Source organism: Oncorhynchus clarkii, chromosome 27 (assembly GCF_045791955.1).
Source record: "Oncorhynchus clarkii lewisi isolate Uvic-CL-2024 chromosome 27, UVic_Ocla_1.0, whole genome shotgun sequence".
NCBI classification, from domain to species: domain Eukaryota; kingdom Metazoa; phylum Chordata; class Actinopteri; order Salmoniformes; family Salmonidae; genus Oncorhynchus; species Oncorhynchus clarkii.
Window position 1 is genome coordinate 38,771,148 of NC_092173.1, and position 24,972 is coordinate 38,796,119.

At 45.5% G+C, this 24,972-nt stretch overlaps 1 protein-coding gene across 1 annotated transcript in view; it reads left to right on the forward strand.

Annotated features, from left to right (window-relative positions):
* The window catches only part of LOC139386072 (ventricular zone expressed PH domain-containing 1), a 140,519-nt gene that overhangs the window by 100,628 nt on the left and 14,919 nt on the right, over positions 1-24,972 (forward strand). The window contains exon 11 of the mRNA XM_071131494.1: positions 10,315-10,432. Within this exon, the coding sequence (XP_070987595.1) occupies positions 10,315-10,432 (118 nt within the window). The remainder of the gene's footprint in view (positions 1-10,314; positions 10,433-24,972) is intronic.

Sequence of the window (24,972 nt, forward strand, 5' to 3'; positions counted from 1 at the left end):
CCCCTGATCCGCTGATCCCCTGGCCCTCTGGTCCCCTGGTCCTCTGGTCCCCTGGTCCTCTGCTCCGCTGATCCCCTGGTCCTCTGGTCCCCTGGTCCTCTGGTCCCCTGATCCTCTGGTCCGCTGATCCCCTGGTCCCCTAGTCCTCTGGTCCCCTGGTCCGCTGATCCCCTGGCCCTCTGATCCCCTGGCCCTCTGGTCCCCTGATCCGCTGGTCCCCTGGCCCTCTAATCCCCTGGCCCTCTGGTCCCCTGATCCGCTGGTCCCCTTGTGCTCTGGTCCCCTGATCCGCTGGTCCCCTTGTGTTCTGGTCCCCTGCAGTAAGAAACACATGGGTCTGACTGAGGCTTTATTACTCTGCTAATCAACTTCCTGCTGATAGGAAAAAGTCTAAGAGAGGCAAGCTCTTTATGAGAACACAGTACACAGGGGAATTGAAGACTAAGGCTTACATCTAGGAGAGCAGGGACAGGAGACAGAGGGGGAGAGGGTACAGAAGACAGGGGGGGGGAGAGGAGTAGACAGGGGCTGGAGACCGAGTGGGAGAGAGTACAGTAGTAGGAGGGGGAGAGGGGACATGAGACAGAGGGGGAGAGAGTACAGGAGTAGGAGGGGGAGAGGAGACAGAGGGGGAGAGGGGACATGAGACAGAGGGGGAGAAGGGACAAGAGACAGAGGGGGAGAGAGTACAGGAGTAGGAGGGGGAGAGGAGACAGAGGGGGAGAGGGGACATGAGACAGAGGGGGAGAAAGGACAAGAGACAGAGGGGGAGAGAGTACAGGACTAGGAGGGGGAGAGGGGACATGATACAGATGGGAGAGGAGACAGGAGACAGAGGGGGAGAGGGGATGGGAGACAGAGGGGGAGAGGGTACAGAAGATGGTGGGGGCTGGAGACTGAGGGGAGAGGAGTCAGAGGGGACAGGAGACGGAGGGGACAGGAGACGGAGGGGGAGAGGGTACAGAAGACAGGGGGGCTGGAGACAAAGGGGAGAGGAGACAGGGAGGAAGAGGGGGACAGCGGGCAAGAGTAAGAAGGGAGAGGGGACAGGAGACAAAGGGGGCTGGAGACAGAGGGGAGAGGAGACAGAGGGGAGAGGAGACAGAGGGGACAGGAGACAGAGGGTACAGGAGACAGAGGGGACAGGAGACGGAGGGGGAGAGGGGGCTGGAGACAGAGGGGAGAGGAGACAGAGGGGGAGAGGGGGCTGGAGACGGAGGGGAGAGGAGACAGAGGGGGAGAGGGGGCTGTAGACGGAGGGGACAGGAGGCAGAGGGGGAGAGGGGACAGGAGGCCGAGGGGAGAGGAGGCAGAGGGGGACAGGAGACAGAGGGGACAGGAGACATAGGGGACAGGAGGCAGAGGGGGAGAGGAGACAGAGGGGACAGGAGACAGGGGAGAGGAGACAGAGGGGACAGGAGACAGAGGGGACAGGAGGCAGAAGGGGAGAGGAGACAGAGGGGACAGGAGACAGAGGGGACAGGAGACAGAGGGGACAGGATACAGAGGGGACAGGAGGCAGAGGAGACAGGAGACAGGGGCGAGGCAGTGGTAAAGTAAGGATGAGATTGGGGTAGAGAGACTCAGGGATGGAGGAGGTAGAGAGACTGAGGGAGGGAGGAGGTAGAGAGACTGAGGGAGGGAGGAGGTAGAGAGACTGAGGGAGGGAGGAGAAGGAGAGAGACTGAGGGAGGGAGGAGGTAGAGAGAGACTGAGGGAGGGAGGAGGTAGAGAGAGACTGAGGGAGGGAGGAGGTAGAGAGACTGAGGGGGGAGGAGGTAGAGAGACTGAGGGAGGGAAGAGGTAGAGAGAGACTGAGGGAGGGAGGAGGTAGAGAGACTGAGGGAGGGAGGAGGTAGAGATACTGAGGGAGGGAGGAGGTAGAGAGACTGAGGGAGGAAGGAGGTAGAGAGACTGAGGGAGGGAGGGAGGGAGGGAGGGAGGGAGGGAGGGAGGGAGGGGGTAGAGATATTGAGGGAGGGAGGAGGTATAGAGACTGTGGGAGGGAGAAGGTAGAGAGACTGAGGGAGGGAGGGAGGGAGGGGGGGAGGGAGGGAGGGAGGGAGGGAGGGAGGGAGGGAGGGAGGGAGGGAGGGAGGGAGGGAGGGAGGGAGGGGGTAGAGAGACTGAGGGAGGGAGGGGGTAGAGAGACTGAGGGAGGGAGGAGGTATAGAGACTGAGGGAGGGAGGAGGTATAGAGACTGAGGGAGGGAGAAGGTAGAGAGACTGAGGGAGGGAGGAGGTATAGAGACAGAGGGAGGGAGGAGGTATAGAGACTGAGGGAGGGAGGAGGTAGAGAGACTGAGGGAGGGAGGAGGTATAGAGACTGAGGGAGGGAGGAGGTATAGAGACTGAGGGAGGGAGAAGGTAGAGAGACTGAGGGAGGGAGGAGGTATAGAGACTGAGGGAGGGAGGAGGTAGAGAGAGACTGAGGGAGGGAGGAGGTATAGAGACTGAGGGAGGGAGGAGGTATAGAGACTGAGGGAGGGAGAAGGTAGAGAGACTGAGGGAGGGAGGAGGTAGAGAGACTGAGGGAGGGAGGAGGTAAAGAGACTGAGGGAGGGAGGAGGTAGAGAGACTGAGGGAGGGAGGAGGTAGAGGGTAAGAGATTACGAGAGGGTAAGGGTTGACATATGAGACCTGTTTTCTCCGTCAGAGCCAGTTTCAAATGTCATCACCCCAGCCCCTCTCACCTGTAATGTGTTTAAAATAGAGACCGACCAGTTTATTACTGCACAGCCTGGCTCGTTTCCTGTGTGTGTGTGCGTGCGTGTGTGTGTGTTTTTAATGGAATGTTACCAGTTTATGACACAGCCTGGCTGAGCCCAGCATAGCTGCTCTCCTATAAATTACTCTTACGACCATCACAAGGAGCAAAACCTCCTTGGCTCTGTGTGTGTGTCTGTGTGTGTGTTCAAATGAACTGCTGGGGGTAGTTCTCACCAGAGCGAAGCATCAGCAGAATGAATTCTTTGTTTCTCGATAGTGTTTTCCATGGAACAGACACACAGGATCGTAATTCAACCGGCTCCAGGAGAGGGCATCACTCTAAACCATAACAGAGAGGAAAGAGGGATAGAGAAAAATAAGAGACTGAAAGAGAGGCCACAATCATTTCCACCTGGAAGAGTAGGCTATTAGTAGGTTATTTCTGTGGTGTGTTTATAATACCTCTTTAAAATAGAGTACTTTTCTACCCCCCTGAACCTACTATTTTACCCTCTCTCATCTCCCTCTATCCCCCTCCCTCCTTCCCTCCCTCTCCTGCTCCCTCTCCCCTCCCTCTCCCTCCCTCTCCCCTCTTTCTCCTTCTCCCTCTCTCCCTCCCTCCCTCTCCCTCTCTCTCTCTCTCTCTCTCTCCCTCTCTCCCTCTCTCTCTCTCTCTCTCTCTCTCTCTCTCTCTCTTCCTCGCTCTCTCTCTCTCTTTCTCTCTCCCCCTCTCCCTCTCCTGAAGTTTACCAAAATGGGGACAGTTGCAGGAGGTCTTGGTGAAATCTCTTCTGCATCTTGAAAACATTAGAATATCATTTTGGCAGTGGCAGAGCATACAGAGAGAAACACACAGGGGTTTCTAGATGTTTAAATAGATACAGTAGGTGCTATTCAGACTCGGCCACATAATCTAGCTATTGTTTCTGAAACTATGTCAAAACCACCTTCCCACTTGTGATTGTGCAAAGATGTGTGTGTGTGTGTGTGTGTGTGAGTCATACGTCGTTGTCCTCATCCGTCAAATTTGACATTTGTGGTGTTAATTACACGCCCAGATCACTTCCAGGAATTTCAGGACGTTGCCCTTTGGCAGTCCTGGCACCGTTTTGCTTGGGGTTTTGGGATTGGTGGTGGTGATTGTGTTGACATATTTGTTTCTGGCCGGTCACAATAGGTTATTTTGGATGATTTTCCCTTATTTCCCAACCCAAGGTTTCCTCCTCTGTATTTGTATTGCCCAATTTTAAAGCGTAGAAAGTGTGTGTGTGTGTGTGTGTGTGTGTGTGTGTGTGTGTGTGTGTGTTTGTGTGTGTGTTTGTGTGTAGAGGTGTAGACATGTTGTCTGATGTGTCATAACTCATTAGTCTGTCTCTGTGGGATGATTCAGCAGAACAGCGCTGATTGGGCAGGAGCTGGGATGGATGGAACTTTTGCCTGCTGCGTCATATCCCTGAGTCATGGTATAGTGACCTTTGACCCTGTGTAGGCTCACCTGAGGTGACTCCCCTGGAGCTCAGTCTGACAGGGAGGGAGGGAAGCTGAGGTGACTCCCCTGGAGCTCAGTCTGACAGGGAGGGAGGAAGCTGAGGTGACTCCCCTGGAGCTCAGTCTGACAGGGAGGGAGGAAGCTGAGGTGACTCCCCTGGAGCTCAGTCTGACAGGGAGGGGGGGAAGCTGAGGTGAATATCCAAGATTGTGTAGCAGTGCAGACGTGTTTGTCATTGTGTTTGTCATTGTCCTTTTTTTGTATGTATTTCAATATTTTTCAATCTCTTTTTCCATTTTTAAATTAAATATACCTTCTGGCAACCCACCTCACCCAATGTGATATTGACCTTCTATTTTTAGACCTTATAGCTAGAACCTCCATCAGAAGCTAACCAGCTAATTAGCTACTAGCTATTGAGTAATTGTTAGCCATTGCTAGCGGCCTTTACCTTTAGCTCAGAACCCAGACGCTTTTAGCCTGGATAATACCCGCCAGTGCACAGAGCGATATCAACCCTGAGCATACCGGACTGCTTTTCTCCACTACATCACCAGATTCCTGACGTAAGCTCTGGACCATTACTCCAGATCATCGCAGCTAGCTAGCTGCTACCGATTGGCCCAGCCCGGAAGCTAGCATTGAGCCAGTCCCATCTCCTGGCCTGCTCAGTGGACCCTGTGTTCACTCGGCTACACAGCCTGCTGCACTGTTCATTAATCACGGTACTCCATTTTTGTTTATTTTGTTTTTCTGTCGGGCCCAGCCTCGAACTCTGGTCCTGTGTGTAATTAACTGACCCTCTGCCCATTCATCGCCATTTTACCTGTTGTTGTCTTAGCTGATTAGCTGTTGTTGTCTTACCCGTTGTTGTCTTAGCTAGCTCTCCCAATCAACACCTGTGATTGCTTTATTCCTCGCTTTATGTCAAATCAAAATCAAATCAAATCAAATGTATTTATATAGCCCTTCGTACATCAGCTGATATCTCAAAGTGCTGTACAGAAACCCAGCCTAAAACCCCAAACAGCAAGCAATGCAGGTGTAGAAGCACGGTGGCTAGGAAAAACTCCCTAGAAAGGCCAAAACCTAGGAAGAAACCTAGAGAGGAACCAGGCTAAGTGGGGTGGCCAGTCCTCTTCTGGCTGTGCCGGGTGGAGATTATAACAGAACATGGCCAAGATGTTCAAATGTTCATAAATGACCAGCATGGTCAAATAATAATAATCACAGGCAGAACAGTTGAAACTGGAGCAGCAGCACGGCCAGGTGGACTGGGGACAGCAAGGAGTCATCATGTCAGGTAGTCCTGAGGCATGGTCCTAGGGCTCAGGTCCTCCGAGAGAGAGAAAGAGAGAATTAGAGAGAGCATACTTAAATTCACACAGGACACCGGATAGGACAGGAGAAGTACTCCAGATATAACAGACTGACCCTAGCTCTCCGACACATAAACTACTGCAGCATAAATACTGGAGGCTGAGACAGGAGGGGTCAGGAGACACTGTGGCCCCATCCGAGGACACCCCCGGACAGGGCCAAACAGGAAGGATATAACCCCACCCACTTTGCCAAAGCACAGCCCCCACACCACTAGAGGGATATCTTCAACCACCAACTTACTATCCTGAGACAAGGCCGAGTATAGCCCACAAAGATCTCCACCACGGCACAACCCAAGGGGGGGCATCAACCCATGTCTCTCTCTTTATGTCAAATCAAATCAAATCAAATGTATTTATATAGCCCTTCGTACATCAGCTGATATCTCAAAGTGCTGTACAGAAACCCAGCCTAAAACCCCAAACAGCAAGCAATGCAGGTGTAGAAGCAGGTGTATGTCTCTCTCTAATGTCAATATGCCTTGTATACTGTTGTTTAGGGTAGTTATCATTGTTTGATTTTACTGCGGAGCCCCTAGTCCCACTCAACATGCCTCAGATAGCTCTTTTGTCCCACCTCCCACACATGCAGTGACCTCACCTAGCATAACTAGTGCCTCCAGAGATGCAACCTCTCTTATCGTCACTCAATGCCTAGGTTTAGTACCCGCACCCTAACATACCCCTGTCTGTACATTATGCCCTGAATCTATTCTACCACGCCCAGAAATCTGCAACTTTTCAGGGAAGTCAGGAACCAATACACACAGTCAGTTAGGAAAGCAAAGGCTAGCTTTTTCAAACAGAAATGTGCATCCTGTAGCTCTAACTCCAAAAAGTTCTGGGACACTGTGAATAAGAGCACCTCCTCCCAGCTGCCCACTGCACTGAGGCTAGGAAACACTCTCACCACCGATAAATCCACGATAATCGAGAATTTCAATAAGCATTTCGCTACGGCTGGCCATGCTTTGCTCCTGGCTACCCCAACCCCGGCAAACAAGCCTCCCCAGCTTCTCCTTCGCTCAAATCCAGATAGCAGATGTTCTGAAAGAGCTGCAAAACCTGGACCCTTACAAATCAACTGGGCTAGACAATCTGGACCCTCTGTTTCTAAAATTATCCGCCGCCATTGTTGCAACCCCTATTACTAGTCTGTTCAACCTCTCTTCTGTATCGTCCGAGATTCCTAATCCCCCTCTTCAAAGGGGGAGACACTCTAGACCCAAACTGTTACAGACCTATATCCATCCTGTCCTGCCTTTCTAAAGTCTTCGAAAGCCAAGTTAACAAACAGATCACTGACCATTTCGAATCCCACCGTACCTTCTCCGCTGTGCAATCCGGTTTCCGAGCTGGTCACGGGTGCACCTCAACCACGCTCATGCTACTAAACGTTATCATAACCGCCATCGATAAAAGATGAAGTTCAGTGTGTCAAATCGGAGGGCCTGTTGTCCAGACCTCTGGCAGTCTCTATGGGGGTCCCTTTGGTCTCAACGTAGACTTTGATCTGAAGCCATTCTTGTGATTATTGTGACTTCGCCTTTGTAATTGTTTGTAGGTTATGTAGTCTAAATTGAATCTATGATCATACCCTATCGATTTATTCTTTGTATGTTATTTTAATGTTTGAGAATTAACCAATGATATTAGGCCATTACTTGGCCATGATTACAGACACCTGTGTGTGTAAACGAGTCACCCTGCAGTGTTTGTGATTATACCTAGATGAAGACAGCTTGCCTGTCGAAACGTTGGACATTAAATTTTTGCATCTGAGCTCTTAGAGTGTGCGGCGCTCTTTTATAGGTTCACCACTGAAGACCTATAGGTTCACCACTGAAGACCTATAGGTTCACCACTGAAGACCTATAGGTTCACACACTGAAGACCTATAGGTTCACCACTGAAGACCTATAGGTTCACCACTGAAGGCCTATAGGTTCACCACTGAAGACCTATAGGTTCACACACTGAAGACCTATAGGTTCACCACTGAAGACCTATAGGTTCACCACTGAAGGCCTATAGGTTCACCACTGAAGACCTATAGGTTCACCACTGAAGACCTATAGGTTCACACACTGAAGACCTATAGGTTCACCACTGAAGACCTATAGGTTCACCACTGAAGACCTATAGGTTCACACACTGAAGACCTATAGGTTCACCACTGAAGACCTATAGGTTCACCACTATACTAACCTGTCACACACTGAAGACCTATAGGTTCACCACTGAAGACCTAAAGGTTCACCACTGAAGACCTATAGGTTCACACACTGAAGACCTATAGGTTCACCACTGAAGATCTATAGGTTCACCACTGAAGACCTATAGGTTCACACACTGAAGACCTATAGGTTCACCACTGAAGACCTATAGGTTCACCACTGAAGACCTATAGGTTCACCACTGAAGACCTATAGGTTCACCACTGTACTAATATGTCTATAATATATATAAAGGCTGTTAAGATTCTGTATTCATGTTTCAATAAAGGAGTTTATATATTTGGCCTGGTGAAGAGGTGTTATGCGCTGACTGAATAGAAGCTGAAAATTGTAATATTTTTACTCTGCTGAATCAAGACCGAGTACAAATGTATCCGGCTGAGACACTCACTATGTGGTCTGGAGCCCGGACTTGGTTACTACAACGCAAAGCATTAGCACCTATCTCTACAAACCTACCCAGGCATAGGGGAACACAGTGTGTGTGTGTGTGTGTGTGTGTGTGTGTGTGTGTGTGTGTGTGTGTGTGTGTGTGTGTGTGTGTGTGTGTGTGTGTGTGTGTGTGTGTGTGTGTGTGTGTACAACCCAGACCTCCATTGCAGACCCCGGGAGACCCCTGTCACATGCCAAGGGTTATACTTCACTTTATACTGTAAATGAACCCTCCGTTTTAAATGCTACTTTAATGCTTGACGTATAAGTTATGGATGAGCCGGGTGCTGAGGCATTTTGGGTCTTAAAATGGAAAGACAGTGAAAAATACGATCCATTATGCTCATCGGTCATCATTCCTCTTGATTAAACTGAAATAATATCTTTCTCTCTCTCTCTTTCTCTCTCTCTCTCTGTGTGTCTTTTTCTCTCTTTCTCTCTCTCATTATCTTTCTCTCTGTCTCTCTCTTTCTCTCGCTCTGTTTTTCTCTCTCATTCTCTCTAATCTTTCTCTCTTGCTCTCTCTGTCTTTCTTTTTCTCTGTCTTTCTTTCTTTTTCTCTCTCTGTCCTTTTCTCTCTCTTTCTCTCTAACCCACAGATGTTCCCAGTCTAGTTTGCCTGTGTTCTTTGTACTTGCTATTTATATCTCTTTGAGTGTTAGTAAGACAGCCATGTCAAATAAATAATCTCTAATTCTTTCTATCTTTCTCTCTTTCTCAATTCTCAGGGCTTTATTGGCTTGGGAAACGTATGTTTACATTTCCAAAGCAAATGGAATAGACCTTTAATTAACAAAAGGGAAATAAACAATCAGTAAAAATTATACTCACAAACGTTTTAAAAGAATATAGACATTTCAAATGTTATATTAGTGACTTTGTACAGTGTAACAATGTACAAAGAGTTGAAGTATGAATGAGAAAATAAATAATGGGTATGGGTCACATATCTAGCTGCTGTGATTGCACACTGTGGTAATTCACCTAACAAATATGGGAGTTTATCAATGTTTGATTTGTTTTCACATTTTTTGGTGGATCTGTGTAATCTGAGGGAAATATGTGTCTCCTAATTATGGTCATACATTGGGCAGGAGATACAGAAGTGCAGGTCCGTTTCCTCCTCATTTTGTGGGCAGTGTGCACATAGCCTGTCTTTTCACGAGAGCCAGGTCTTCCTTTAAGTTTGGGTCAGTCACAGTGGTCAGGTATTCTGCCAGGAAGCATTCTAATTTTCTATGTGTTTTTGATGATTCTTTCCAGTGTGTCAAATAGTTGTATTTTTGCTTTCTCATGATTTGGTTGGGTCTAAATGTGTTTCGTCCTGGGGCCTGTTTGTTTTTTGTAAACAGAGCCCCTGGACCAGCTGGCTTAGGGGACTCTTCTCTAGGTTTGTCTCTTTGTAGGTGATGGCTTTGTGGGGGAATGTGTGTGCATCTCTTCCTTTTAGGTGGTTGTAGAATTTAACATCTCTTTTCTGGATGTTGATAACTAGCGGGTATCGTCCTAATTCTGCTCTGCATGCATTATTTGGGCTTTTGCGTTGCACACAAAGTATATTTTTGCAGAATTCTGCATGCTGAGTTTCAATTGGGTGTTTGTCCCATTATGTGAATTCTTGGTTGGTGGGTGGACCCCAGACCTTCGAGGGCCCTGGGTCATGTAACTGATTTATTTATTTTTTTGCCAGATCCTAATTGGGAAGTTGAGTTCTATGTAATTTTTGATGGTGTAGAAGGCCCTTCTTTCCTTGTCTCTCGTTCACAGCCTTGTGGAAGTTACCTGTGGTGCTGATGTTTAGTCTGATGTAGTTATAGTTCTTTATGTGCTCTAGGGCAACAGTGTCTAGATATAATTTGTATTCGTGGCCCTGGCGACTGGACCTTTTTTGGAACACCATTATTTTTGTCTTACTGAGATTTACTGTCAGGGCCCAGGTCTGACAGAATCTGTGCAGAATATCTAGGTGATGCTATAGGCACTCCTTGGTTGGCGACAGAAGCACCAGATCATCAGCAAACAGTTGACATTTGCTTTCTGAGTCTCTCTCTCTCTCTCTCTGTAGGACCTGGACAGTCTGCAGATCCTTCTGGAGGAGGTGCGTTTCTTTGACCTGTTTGGCTTCAGTGAAGAGGAGGGCAGCTGGCTCTGCTACATGTGCAACAACCCAGAGAAGGCCACAGGTAAAACACCTGAATCTCTCTGTCTAACATAGCACACCTCAACCTCCCTGTCTAATATGTCTAATATAACACACCTCGACCTCCCTGTCTAATATAACACACCTCGACCTCCCTGTCTAATATAACACACCTCGACCTCCCTGTCTAATATAACACACCTCAACCTCCCTGTCTAATATAACACACCTCAACCTCCCTGTCTAATATAACACACCTCAACCTCCCTGTCTAATATAACACACCTCAACTTCCCTGTCTAATATAACACACCTCAACCTCCCTGTCTAATATAACACACCTCAACCTCCCTGTCTAATATAACACACCTCAACCTCCCTGTCTAATATAACACACCTCAACCTCCCTGTCTAACATAACACACCTCAACCTCCCTGTCTAACATAACACACCTCAACCTCCCTGTCTAACATAACACACCTCAACCTCCCTGTCTAACATAACACACCTGTTCTCATCTGTCTAATATAACACACCTGTTCTCATCTGTCTAATATTACACACCTGTTCTCATCTGTCTAATATAACACACCTGTTCTCATCTGTCTAACATAACACACCTGTTCTCATCTGTCTAATATTACACACCTGTTCTCATCTGTCTAATATAACACACCTGTTCTCATCTGTCTAACATAACACACCTGTTCTCATCTGTCTAACATAACACACCTGTTCTCATCTGTCTAATATAACACACCTGTTCTCATCTGTCTAATATTACACACCTGTTCTCATCTGTCTAATATAACACACCTGTTCTCATCTGTCTAACATAACACACCTGTTCTCATCTGTCTAATATAACACACATGTTCTCATCTGTCTAACATAACACACCTGTTCTCATCTGTCTAATATAACACACCTGTTCTCATCTGTCTAACATAACACACCTGTTCTCATCTGTCTAATATTACACACCTGTTCTCATCTGTCTAATATTACACACCTGTTCTCATCTGTCTAATATTACACACCTGTTCTCATCTGTCTAATATAACACACCTGGAAAGAAAGGTGTTTCCAATTACATCATCGGTGTGCAATGTGTGATTTTAACCAAGTGTGATTAGGCATTGCCACTAATTGCCTACTAATTGGTTGAAGATGTCATTGGAACCACTTATCTTCATCTGTCTTTTTACTACAAAACGTGGAAACGTACCATTTTCACATATGTTGATGTTGGGATGGTGCTGGAGAGGATGAATATGAAGTGTACATATTTTTTTTGACATGTCCTTTTAAGGTGAAAGGCCATCCCTTAAGCTTTTCTTCTCTTTCTACCCTGTCAACGATCTGTCATCACCCTCTTATTTTCCAACGGCATCCATTCCCTCTCTAGGGCCACCTTACCGAGTGACGGATCACTCCCAGGACACACACACACCACATGTCACCAACCTCTAATTGGAACAGATTGCTCTAACTGTGAAGTGTAATCATTTATCCACTTTAGTTTTGTGCTCCCAGGTAGTTATTGCTGATTGCACTGGTATGTATTAATAATCCCATGTGGCTTGTGTGTGGTGTACGGTATAATTGGGGTGGTCTGACTGGTGTGTGTGTGTTCACATGCGTGACCACACTTGGGATCAGAAACAGGTACCCCCGCCACACTGCCCCCTCTCTCCCGAGCTTTCACTCACCTCCAGCACACACACACACACACACACACACACACACACACACACACACACACACACACACACACACACACACACACACACACACACACACAGGTAGGCAAATTAACTTGTGTAGCTTATTATGAAACACTTGAATAAGCTAGTATAGGCCTACTATTTATTTATTTTGTCTCAGACGATTATTGCCTACTGGACTGATAGAGAGCTACTCTCTCAAGTTACCCTGTTGGGGCGAGTGACTCTTTGAACTTACAATGGTTATCCCCAAGTTATATATTTTTCTTGTGCTTTATGCTTTTTGCCTCATGACTCCTGCACGCTTTGTTGACTATGAACTTGCTTGTTTACCCAACCGTGGGACAGACTATGTTTGTTCCCACACTCGGGACTCTGACTCTCTATTGGTTACACAGACTCTTGGCCTCACATCCTATTCTAACCACCTCTCACCTGCTTTGTGTATTCATGTTACCTGATAAAATTGCTGTACAATATGATCTTGTTGCCATCTGATGCACATTCAAATATCATTAAAAAAAATCTACAATGCAGAGCTTTACCTGTCCTCTGCCGTTCCCTGCTTCTATTACTGCTGATTATATCTGGAAATGTGCTTGTACACCCTGGCCCATCTACTGTTGCTAGCCCCAATTCTGACTTGTGCTCTGATTTCTGCTCTTGTAAAAGCCTGTGTTTTCTCTGCACTTTAACACTAGAAGCTTATTACCTAATGATCAATTGAAAATGTGGGTTCACAGTTCCAAACCAGATGTATTGGTCATTACTGAGACGTGGTTAAGAAAGAGTGTTTTGAACACTGATGTTAACCTTTCTGGTTATATCCTTTTTCAGCAAGACAGATCTTCCAAAGGTGGTGGTGGCAATCATTACCAAGGATCACCTTCAGTGCTCGGTTGTCTCCACCAAGTCTGTCCCCAAACAATTTGATCAGCTCGTTTTAAGCATTAAACTTTCAAATGGCTCCGTGTTGACTGTTGCTGGGTGTGATTGTCCACAATCAGCACTGGCCTGTGCCCTACCTGCCCTAAGCTCGTTCCTGGCCCCTTACCCTAAGTCTGAATTTGTCCTGCTAGGTGACTTAAACTGGGACATGCTTAAACCACCTGACCAAGTCCTAAAGCGATGGGACTCTCTAAATTTTCTCTGATTATTACCAATCCCAAAAGGTATGACTCCAACACCCAGATAATCCTGATAGGTATCAGTCTAGGTGTTTTCTATAATGACCTTAGTGATCACTGTTTTATAGCCTGTGTTCGTAATGGCTGCTCAGTGAAACGACCTGTCCTGATTTGTCATAGACGCTTGCTAAAAAACTTTAATGAGCAAGCCTTCCTTCATGACCTGGCCTCTGTAAATTGGTATAGAATCACCTCAAGAATTCCATTTTGCGAAAGTCTCGGCACACGTATACTCAGGCTGTCTGGCTCTCGTTCAGGCAAATGAGAAATAAGTGCACTCAGGCTAGGAAGGCCAAAGTTAGTTACTTTAAGGAGCAGTCTCTCTCTTTGGGTCTAACCCCAAGAAGTTCATGGAAAACGGTTAAAGACCTGGAGAATAAAACCCTCCTCCTCACAGCTGCCATGTTCCTTAATGTTGATAATGTGGTTGTTACTGACAAGAAGCACATGGCTCAGCTCTTTAATCACCACTTCATTAAGTCAGGATTCCTATTTGACCCAGCCATGCCTCTGCTGTCCAACATTTCCTCATCTCCGACCCCTTCTAATGCAACTCGCCCCGATGCTCCTCCCTCTTTTCCCCCCCTGCCCCGCTACAAAGTTTCTCCCTGCAGGCAGTCACTGAGTCCGAGGTGCTAAAGGAGCTCTTTAAACTTGACCCCAAAAAAACATCTGGGTCAGATGGTTTAGACCCTTTCTTCTTTAAGGTTGCTGCCCCTATCATCGCCAAGCCTATATCCAACCTTTTAAACCTGTCTCTCCTCTCTGAGGTGGTACCCATTCCCATTGCTTGGAAGGCAGCCACGGTGGGTCCTTTCTTTAAAGGGGAAGATCAAGCTGATCCGAACTGTTATAGGCCTATTTCCATTTTGCCCTGTTTATCAAAAGTGTTGGGAAAAACTTGTCAATAATCAACTGACTGGCTTTCTTGATGTGTATAGTATTCTCTCTGGTATGCAATCTGGTTTCTGCTCAGGTTATGAATGTGTCACTGCAACCTTAAAGGTCCTAAATGATGTCACCATTGCCCTTGATTCTAAGACATGTTGTGCTGCTATTTTTATTGACTTGGCCAAAGCTTTTGATACGGTAAACCATTCCATCGTTGTGGGCCATTCAAAGACTCAATCATGGACACTCTTACTGACAATTGTGACTGCTTCGCATGATGTATTGTTGTCTCGACCTTCTTGCCCTTTGTGCTGTTGTCTGTGCCCGAATAATGTTTGTACCATGTTTTGTGCTGCTACCATGTTGTGCTGCTGCCATGTTGTGTTGCTACTATGTTGTTGTCATGTGGTGTTGCTACCATGCTTTGTTGTCATGTGTTGCTGCCTTGCTGTGTTGTAGTCTTAGGTCTCTCTTTATGTAGTGTTGTGTTGTCTCTCTTTATGTAGTGTTGTGTTGTCTCTCTTTATGTAGTGTTGTGTTGTCTCTCTTTATGTAGTGTTGTGTTGTCTCTCTTTATGTAGTGTTGTGTTGTCTCTCTTTATGTAGTGTTGTGTTGTCTCTCTTTATGTAGTGTTGTGTTGTCTCTCTTTATGTAGTGTTGTGTTGTCTCTCTTTATGTAGTGTTGTGTTGTCTCTCTTTATGTAGTGTTGTGTTGTCTCTCTTTATGTAGTGTTGTGTTGTCTCTCTTTATGTAGTGTTGTGTTGTCTCTCTTTATGTAGTGTTGTGTTGTCTCTCTTTATGTAGTGTTGTGTTGTCTCTCTTTATGTAGTGTTGTGTTGTCTCTCTTTATGTAGTGTTGTGGTGTCTCTCTTTATGTAGTGTTGTGTTGTCTCTCTTTATGTAGTGTTGTGTTGTCTCTCTTTATGTAGTGTTGTGTTGTCTCTCTTTATGTAGTGTTGTGTTGTCTCTCTTTATGTAGTGTTGTGTTGTCTCTCTTTATGTAGTGTTGTGTTGTCTCTCTTTATGTAGTGTTGTGTTGTCTCTCTTTATGTAGTGTTGTGGTGTCTCTCTTTATGTAGTGTTGTGTTGTCTCTCTTTATGTAGTGTTGTGGTGTCTCTCTTTATGTAGTGTTGTGGTGTCTCTCTTTATGTAGTGTTGTGGTGTCTCTCTTTATGTAGTGTTGTGTTGTCTCTCTTTATGTAGTGTTGTGTTGTCTCTCTTTATGTAGTGTTGTGTTGTCTCTCTTTATGTAGTGTTGTGTTGTCTCTCTTTATGTAGTGTTGTGTTGTCTCTCTTTATGTAGTGTTGTGGTGTCTCTCTTTATGTAGTGTTGTGTTGTCTCTCTTTATGTAGTGTTGTGGTGTCTCTCTTTATGTAGTGTTGTGTTGTCTCTCTTTATGTAGTGTTGTGTTGTCTCTCTTTATGTAGTGTTGTGTTGTCTCTCTTTATGTAGTGTTGTGGTGTCTCTCTTTATGTAGTGTTGTGTTGTCTCTCTTTATGTAGTGTTGTGTTGTCTCTCTTGCCAGTCTCTCTTTATGTAGTGTTGTGGTGTCTCTCTTTATGTAGTGTTGTGGTGTCTCTCTTTATGTAGTGTTGTGGTGTCTCTCTTTATGTAGTGTTGTGTTGTCTCTCTTTATGTAGTGTTGTGGTGTCTCTCTTTATGTAGTGTTGTGTTGTCTCTCTTTATGTAGTGTTGTAGTGTCTCTCTTTATGTAGTGTTGTGTTGTCTCTCTTTATGTAGTGTTGTGGTGTCTCTCTTTATGTAGTGTTGTGGTGTCTCTCTTTATGTAGTGTTGTGGTGTCTCTCTTTATGTAGTGTTGTGTTGTCTCTCTTTATGTAGTGTTGTGGTGTCTCTCTTTATGTAGTGTTGTGGTGTCTCTCTTTATGTAGTGTTGTGGTGTCTCTCTTTATGTAGTGTTGTGTTGTCTCTCTTTATGTAGTGTTGTGTTGTCTCTCTTTATGTAGTGTTGTGGTGTCTCTCTTTATGTAGTGTTGTGGTGTCTCTCTTTATGTAGTGTTGTGGTGTCTCTCTTTATGTAGTGTTGTGTTGTCTCTCTTTATGTAGTGTTGTGTAGTCTCTCTTTATGTAGTGTTGTGGTGTCTCTCTTTATGTAGTGTTGTGTTGTCTCTCTTTATGTAGTGTTGTGGTGTCTCTCTTTATGTAGTGTTGTGGTGTCTCTCTTTATGTAGTGTTGTGGTGTCTCTCTTTATGTAGTGTTGTGTTGTCTCTCTTTATGTAGTGTTGTGTTGTCTCTCTTTATGTAGTGTTGTGTTGTCTCTCTTTATGTAGTGTTGTGTTGTCTCTCTTTATGTAGTGTTGTGTTGTCTCTCTTTATGTAGTGTTGTGTTGTCTCTCTTTATGTAGTGTTGTGTTGTCTCTCTTTATGTAGTGTTGTGTTGTCTCTCTTTATGTAGTGTTGTGTTGTCTCTCTTTATGTAGTGTTGTGTTGTCTCTCTTTATGTAGTGTTGTGTTGTCTCTCTTTATGTAGTGTTGTGTTGTCTCTCTTTATGTAGTGTTGTGTTGTCTCTCTTTATGTAGTGTTGTGTTGTCTCTCTTTATGTAGTGTTGTGTTGTCTCTCTTTATGTAGTGTTGTGGTGTCTCTCTTTATGTAGTGTTGTGTTGTCTCTCTTTATGTAGTGTTGTGTTGTCTCTCTTTATGTAGTGTTGTGGTGTCTCTCTTTATGTAGTGTTGTGTTGTCTCTCTTTATGTAGTGTTGTGTTGTCTCTCTTTATGTAGTGTTGTGTTGTCTCTCTTTATGTAGTGTTGTGTTGTCTCTCTTTATGTAGTGTTGTGGTGTCTCTCTTTATGTAGTGTTGTGTTGTCTCTCTTTATGTAGTGTTGTGTTGTCTCTCTTTATGTAGTGTTGTGGTGTCTCTCTTTATGTAGTGTTGTGTTGTCTCTCTTTATGTAGTGTTGTGTTGTCTCTCTTTATGTAGTGTTGTGGTGTCTCTCTTTATGTAGTGTTGTGTTGTCTCTCTTTATGTAGTGTTGTGTTGTCTCTCTTTATGTAGTGTTGTGGTGTCTCTCTTTATGTAGTGTTGTGGTGTCTCTCTTTATGTAGTGTTGTGTTGTCTCTCTTGCCAGTCTCTCTTTATGTAGTGTTGTGTTGTCTCTCTTGCCAGTCTCTCTTTATGTAGTGTTGTGGTGTCTCTCTTTATGTAGTGTTGTGGTGTCTCTCTTTATGTAGTGTTGTGGTGTCTCTCTTTATGTAGTGTTGTGTTGTCTCTCTTTATGTAGTGTTGTGGTGTCTCTCTTTATGTAGTGTTGTGTTGTCTCTCTTTATGTAGTGTTGTGTTGTCTCTCTTTATGTAGTGTTGTGGTGTCTCTCTTTATGTAGTGTTGTGGTGTCTCTCTTTATGTAGTGTTGTGGTGTCTCTCTTGTCGTAATGTGTGTTTTGTCTTGTATTTTTATTTATTTACATTTTTAATCCCAGCCCCCGTCCCAGCAGGAGGGCTTTTGCCTTTTGGTAGGCCGTCATTGTAAATAAGAATTTGTTATTAACTGACTTGCCTGGTTAAATAAAGGTTAAATAAAATAAAACAAAAATAAATGTGAGGTAAACCCATTGACCTCATGGGAGAAAGGGCTTGCTAAAATAACCCACACAGTAGGGACTTCTTTGTGGCTAAAATGGTACTCTCACACTGTCTTTACCTGGCAGATCTAAGGGGACCTTTTTACTATTCTGATGTGGCAGTCATCCAATGTAAATGCATTAGGGTCATAATGAATCACTAGCTTTGCTGCCTGTGTGTCTATTGCCCTCAGTTCTGGTGTTTGTCATTCTAAGCACCTTGGTAGTGTTAACATCTATTCAAGTAGCCACTCCTAGCCTCGGTACCAGTCTGTTTCTAGTCTCTTTTATAGCCTCGGTACCAGTATGTTTCTAGTCTCTTTAATATAGCCTGGGTACCAGTCTGTTTCTGGCCTCTGTAATATATATATAGCCTGGGTACCAGTCTGTTTCTAGTCTCTTTAATATAGTCTGGGTACCAGTCTGTTTCTGATCTCTTTAATGTAGCCTGGGTACCAGTCTGTTTCTGATCTCTTTAATGTAGCCTGGGTACCAGTCTGTTTCTAGTCTCTTTAATATAGCCTGGGTGCCTGACTGTTTTTGATCTCTTTAATATAGCCTGGGTACCAGTCTGTTTCTAGTCTCTTTAATATAGCCTGTGTACCGGTCTGTGTCTGATGTCTTTAAATAGCCTGGGTGCCAGACTGTTTTTGATCTCTTTAATATAGCCTGGGTACCGGTCTGTTTCTGATCTCTATAATATAGCCTGGGTGCCGGACTGTTTCTGTTCCTTGTGGAATTGTCATGCCAAACATTTGATAAATGTCTATAGGCTTGATTGAGTAGGCAAAAGCTCAAACAGATCTGGGACCAGGCTATGTCACTCTATTGTCTATTGTCTTTGATTCTCTAGCCACTGTAGTAACTCTCTGATACTGTCGTGTTACAGTGGATGTGTAGCCTCTGACTGGTACAGTAGTAGCCTCTGTGACTGGTACAGAGTAGCCTCTGACTGGTACAGTAGTAGCCTCTGTGACTGGTACAGTAGTAGCCTCTGACTGGTACAGTAGTAGCCTCTGTGACTGGTACAGTAGTAGCCTCTGTGACTGGTACAGTAGTAGCCTCTGTGACTGGTACAGTAGTGTTACAGTGGATGTGTAGCCTCTGTGACTGATACAGTAGTAGCCTCTATGACTGGTTCACTAGTAGCCTCTGTGACTGGTACAGTAGTAGCCTCTGTGACTGGTACAGTAGTAGCCTCTATGACTGGTACAGTAGTAGCCTCTGTGACTGGTACAGAGTAGCCTCTGTGACTGGTACAGTAGTAGCGTCTGTAACTGGTACAGTAGTAGCCTCTGTGACTGGTACAGTAGTAGCCTCTGTGACTGGTACAGTAGTAGCCTCTGTGACTGGTACAGTAGTAGCCTCTGTGACTGGTACAGTAGTGTTACAGTGGATGTGTAGCCTCTGTGACTGATACAGTAGTAGCCTCTATGACTGGTTCACTAGTAGCCTCTGTGACTGGTACAGTAGTAGCCTCTGTGACTGGTACAGTAGTAGCCTCTATGACTGGTACAGTAGTAGCCTCTGTGACTGGTACAGAGTAGCCTCTGTGACTGGTACAGTAGTAGCGTCTGTAACTGGTACAGTAGTAGCCTCTATGACTGGTTCACTAGTAGCCTCTGTGACTGGTACAGTAGTAGCCTCTGTGACTGGTACAGTAGTAGCATCTGTGACTGGAACAGTAGTAGCGTCTGTAACTGGTACAGTAGTAGCCTCTGTGACTGGTACAGTAGTAGCCTCTATGACTGGTACAGTAGTAGCCTCTGTGACTGGTACAGTAGTAGCGTCTGTAACTGGTACAGTAGTAGCCTCTATGACTGGTTCACTAGTAGCCTCTGTGACTGGTACAGTACTAGCCTCTGTGACTGGTACAGTAGTAGCATCTGTGACTGGAACAGTAGTAGCGTCTGTAACTGGTACAGTAGTAGCCTCTGTGACTGGTACAGTAGTAGCCTCTATGACTGGTACAGTGGTAGCCTCTGTGACTGGTACAGAGTAGCCTCTGTGACTGGTACAGTAGTAGCGTCTGTAACTGGTACAGTAGTAGCCTCTATGACTGGTTCACTAGTAGCCTCTGTGACTGGTACAGTAGTAGCCTCTGTGACTGGTACAGTAGTAGCGTCTGTAACTGGTACAGTAGTAGCGTCTGTGACTGGTACAGTAGCAGCCTCTATGACTGGTTCACTAGTAGCCTCTGTGACTGGTACAGTAGTAGCCTCTGTGACTGGTACAGTAGTAGCCTCTGTGACTGGTTCACTAGTAGCCTCTGTGACTGGTACAGTAGTAGCCTCTGTGACTGGTACAGTAGTAACCTCTGTGACTGGTACAGTAGTAGCCTCTGTGACTTGTACAGTAGTAGCCTCTGTGACTGGTACAGTAGTAGCCTCTGTAACTGGTACAGTAGTAGCCTCTGTGACTGGTACAGTAGTAGCCTCTGTGACTGGTACAGTAGTGTTACAGTGGATGTGTAGCCTCTGTGACTGATACAGTAGTAGCCTCTATGACTGGTTCACTAGTAGCCTCTGTGACTGGTACAGTAGTAGCCTCTGTGACTGGTACAGTAGTAGCCTCTATGACTGGTACAGTAGTAGCCTCTGTGACTGGTACAGAGTAGCCTCTGTGACTGGTACAGTAGTAGCGTCTGTAACTGGTACAGTAGTAGCCTCTGTGACTGGTACAGTAGTAGCCTCTGTGACTGGTACAGTAGTAGCCTCTGTGACTGGTACAGTAGTGTTACAGTGGATGTGTAGCCTCTGTGACTGATACAGTAGTATCCTCTATGACTGGTTCACTAGTAGCCTCTGTAACTGGTACAGTAGTAGCCTCTGTGACTGGTACAGTAGTAGCCTCTATGACTGGTACAGTAGTAGCCTCTGTGACTGGTACAGAGTAGCCTCTGTGACTGGTACAGTAGTAGCGTCTGTAACTGGTACAGTAGTAGCCTCTATGACTGGTTCCCTAGTAGCCTCTGTGACTGGTACAGTAGTAGCCTCTGTGACTGGTACAGTAGTAGCATCTGTGACTGGAACAGTAGTAGCGTCTGTAACTGGTACAGTAGTAGCCTCTGTGACTGGTACAGTAGTAGCCTCTATGACTGGTACAGTAGTAGCCTCTGTGACTGGTACAGTAGTAGCGTCTGTAACTGGTACAGTAGTAGCCTCTATGACTGGTTCACTAGTAGCCTCTGTGACTGGTACAGTACTAGCCTCTGTGACTGGTACAGTAGTAGCATCTGTGACTGGAACAGTAGTAGCGTCTGTAACTGGTACAGTAGTAGCCTCTGTGACTGGTACAGTAGTAGCCTCTATGACTGGTACAGTGGTAGCCTCTGTGACTGGTACAGAGTAGCCTCTGTGACTGGTACAGTAGTAGCGTCTGTAACTGGTACAGTAGTAGCCTCTATGACTGGTTCACTAGTAGCCTCTGTGACTGGTACAGTAGTAGCCTCTGTGACTGGTACAGTAGTAGCGTCTGTAACTGGTACAGTAGTAGCGTCTGTGACTGGTACAGTAGCAGCCTCTATGACTGGTTCACTAGTAGCCTCTGTGACTGGTACAGTAGTAGCCTCTGTGACTGGTACAGTAGTAGCTTCTGTGACTGGTTCACTAGTAGCCTCTGTGACTGGTACAGTAGTAGCCTCTGTGACTGGTACAGTAGTAACCTCTGTGACTGGTACAGTAGTAGCCTCTGTGACTTGTACAGTAGTAGCCTCTGTGACTGGTACAGTAGTAGCCTCTGTAACTGGTACAGTAGTAGCCTCTGTGACTGGTACAGTAGTAGCCTCTGTGACTGGTACAGTAGTAGCATCTGTAACTGGTACAGTAGTATTTTGGAATAAATGCAATATTAGCAGTTTTGTTATTTAATAAGTAGGCTGTTTGTGTTTGTGTGAATCTGTCTTGACAGGGCTTGAATCTGTCCCGACGGGGCTTGGCTCTGTCTCGGTGGGGCTTGAATCTGTCCTGACTGGGTTTGAATCTCTCTTGACGGGGCTTGAATCTGTCTCAACGGGGGCTTCAATCTGTCTCAACGGGGCTTGGTGCTCAAAGAAAGAAACAGGGACAACCATGAATAGAAACAATTCTATTCTACGATTCTGAAAACAACGACAAAAAAAACGGATGAATCCGGCAAAATAAAAACAAAACTAAAAGAGAATCTCTGACTTTCCTTATTTAACAGGGAGACCATCCTCCATTAGGTATCCCTCTAGGCTCAGACACCCCATCCTTGTTCCAACAGTGATCCCTCAGTCACCCTCTTGCCCTCCTGATGACACTGACCCCCATCAGAACACATATTACACAATGCACCAGTGTAATAATGACTCACCATAAATAGTCTTGATACGTAGGTGAGACAGTCTAATAGCAGGCATGTCCATACAGATCCCTGTTCCGTAGAACCACACATCTCTGATGGATACGTACAGTAGGTAATAACTGTTTTCAGATGTCTTTGTTTTCATCTTGTTATGAAAATGCTGACTATGCATTGTAGACAAACACAGTATTTAAAAGTTGCATGGTGCCATTTAAAACAGTGAAATTTCTTCCCAACTCTTAACGATGTTGGAGAGAGAGAGAGAGAGAGAGAGAACTCCCAGGTTGTTTTCCTCTCCTAGGGACGAAAGGGAGAAGCAGTTGGGACTTGATCATCTTCCTAAGTGTTAAACCATTGGAATGCTTTTGAAGTGAAAGGTAATAGGTGTGAGAGTGTGTGTGGTTGTCCACCACTCTCTGTCTGTCTCTTTTCCTCTCTCTCCCTCCTCCCCCTGTCTATCTGACATATAATTAAATGCTGTTCCACGTTGATTCAACATCATCACATTGATTTTGTTGGTTGAAATGACGTGGAAACAACGTTGCCTGGTGGGACTCGACTGAAGGAGTTTTGGCTACCGTTCTCTTTGACAGGAGAATTTCACTGAAGCACAGCATCTGTGGGGAGTATACACAACATTGGTATAGGGAGGGGAGAATACAAAACATTGGTATAGGGAGGGGAGTATACAGAACATTGGTATAGGGAGGGGAGAATACACAACATTGGTATAGGGAGGGGAGTATACACAACATTGGTATAGGGAGGGGAGTATACACAACATTGGTATAGGGAGGGGAGAATACAAAACATTGGTATAGGGAGGGGAGTATACAGAACATTGGTATAGGGAGGGGAGTATACACAACATTGGTATAGGGTGGGGAGTATACACAACATTGGTATAGGGAGGGGAGTATACAGAACATTGGTATAGGGAGGGGAGTATACACAACATTGGTATAGGGAGGGGAGAATACAAAACATTGGTATAGGGAGGGGAGTATACAGAACATTGGTATAGGGAGGGGAGTATACACAACATTGGTATAGGGAGGGGAGTATACACAACATTGGTATAGGGAGGGGAGTATACAGAACATTGGTATAGGGAGGGGAGAATACACAACATTGGTATAGGGAGGGGAGTATACACAACATTGGTATAGGGAGGGGAGTATACACAACATTGGTATAGGGAGGGGAGTATACAGAACATTGGTATAGGGAGGGGAGTATACACAACATTGGTATAGGGAGGGGAGTATACACAACATTGGTATAGGGAGGGGAGTATACACAACATTGGTATAGGGAGGGGAGTATACAGAACATTGGTATAGGGAGGGGAGTATACAGAACATTGGTATAGGGAGGGGAGTATACACAACATTGGTATAGGGAGGGGAGTATACACAACATTGGTATAGGGAGGGGAGTATACACAACATTGGTATAGGGAGGGGAGTATACACAACATTGGTATAGGGAGGGGAGTATACAGAACATTGGTATAGGGAGGGGAGTATACACAACATTGGTATAGGGAGGGGAGTATACACAACATTGGTATAGGGAGCGGAGTATACACAACATTGGTATAGGGAGGGGAGAATACACAACATTGGTATAGGGAGGGGAGTATACAGAACATTGGTATAGGGAGGGGAGAATACACAACATTGGTATAGGGAGGGGAGAATACAGAACATTGGTATAGGGAGGGGAGTATACACAACATTGGTATAGGGAGGGGAGTATACAGAACATTGGTATAGGGAGGGGAGTATACAGAACATTGGTATAGGGAGGGGAGTATACAGAACATTGGTATAGGGAGGGGAGTATACAGAACATTGGTATAGGGAGGGGAGTATACACAACATTGGTATAGGGAGGGGAGTATACACAACATTGGTATAGGGAGGGGAGTATACACAACATTGGTATAGGGAGGGGAGAATACAAAACATTGGTATAGGGAGGGGAGTATACAGAACATTGGTATAGGGAGGGGAGTATACACAACATTGGTATAGGGAGGGGAGTATACACAACATTGGTATAGGGAGGGGAGTATACAGAACATTGGTATAGGGAGGGGAGAATACACAACATTGGTATAGGGAGGGGAGTATACACAACATTGGTATAGGGAGGGGAGTATACACAACATTGGTATAGGGAGGGGAGTATACAGAACATTGGTATAGGGAGGGGAGTATACACAACATTGGTATAGGGAGGGGAGTATACACAACATTGGTATAGGGAGGGGAGTATACACAACATTGGGATAGGGAGGGGAGTATACAGAACATTGGTATAGGGAGGGGAGTATACAGAACATTGGTATAGGGAGGGGAGTATACACAACATTGGTATAGGGAGGGGAGTATACACAACATTGGTATAGGGAGGGGAGTATACACAACATTGGTATAGGGAGGGGAGTATACACAACATTGGTATAGGGAGGGGAGTATACAGAACATTGGTATAGGGAGGGGAGTATACACAACATTGGTATAGGGAGGGGAGTATACACAACATTGGTATAGGGAGCGGAGTATACACAACATTGGTATAGGGAGGGGAGAATACACAACATTGGTATAGGGAGGGGAGTATACAGAACATTGGTATAGGGAGGGGAGAATACACAACATTGGTATAGGGAGGGGAGAATACAGAACATTGGTATAGGGAGGGGAGTATACACAACATTGGTATAGGGAGGGGAGTATACAGAACATTGGTATAGGGAGGGGAGTATACAGAACATTGGTATAGGGAGGGGAGTATACAGAACATTGGTATAGGGAGGGGAGTATACACAACATTGGTATAGATACTGTAAAGGCCTAT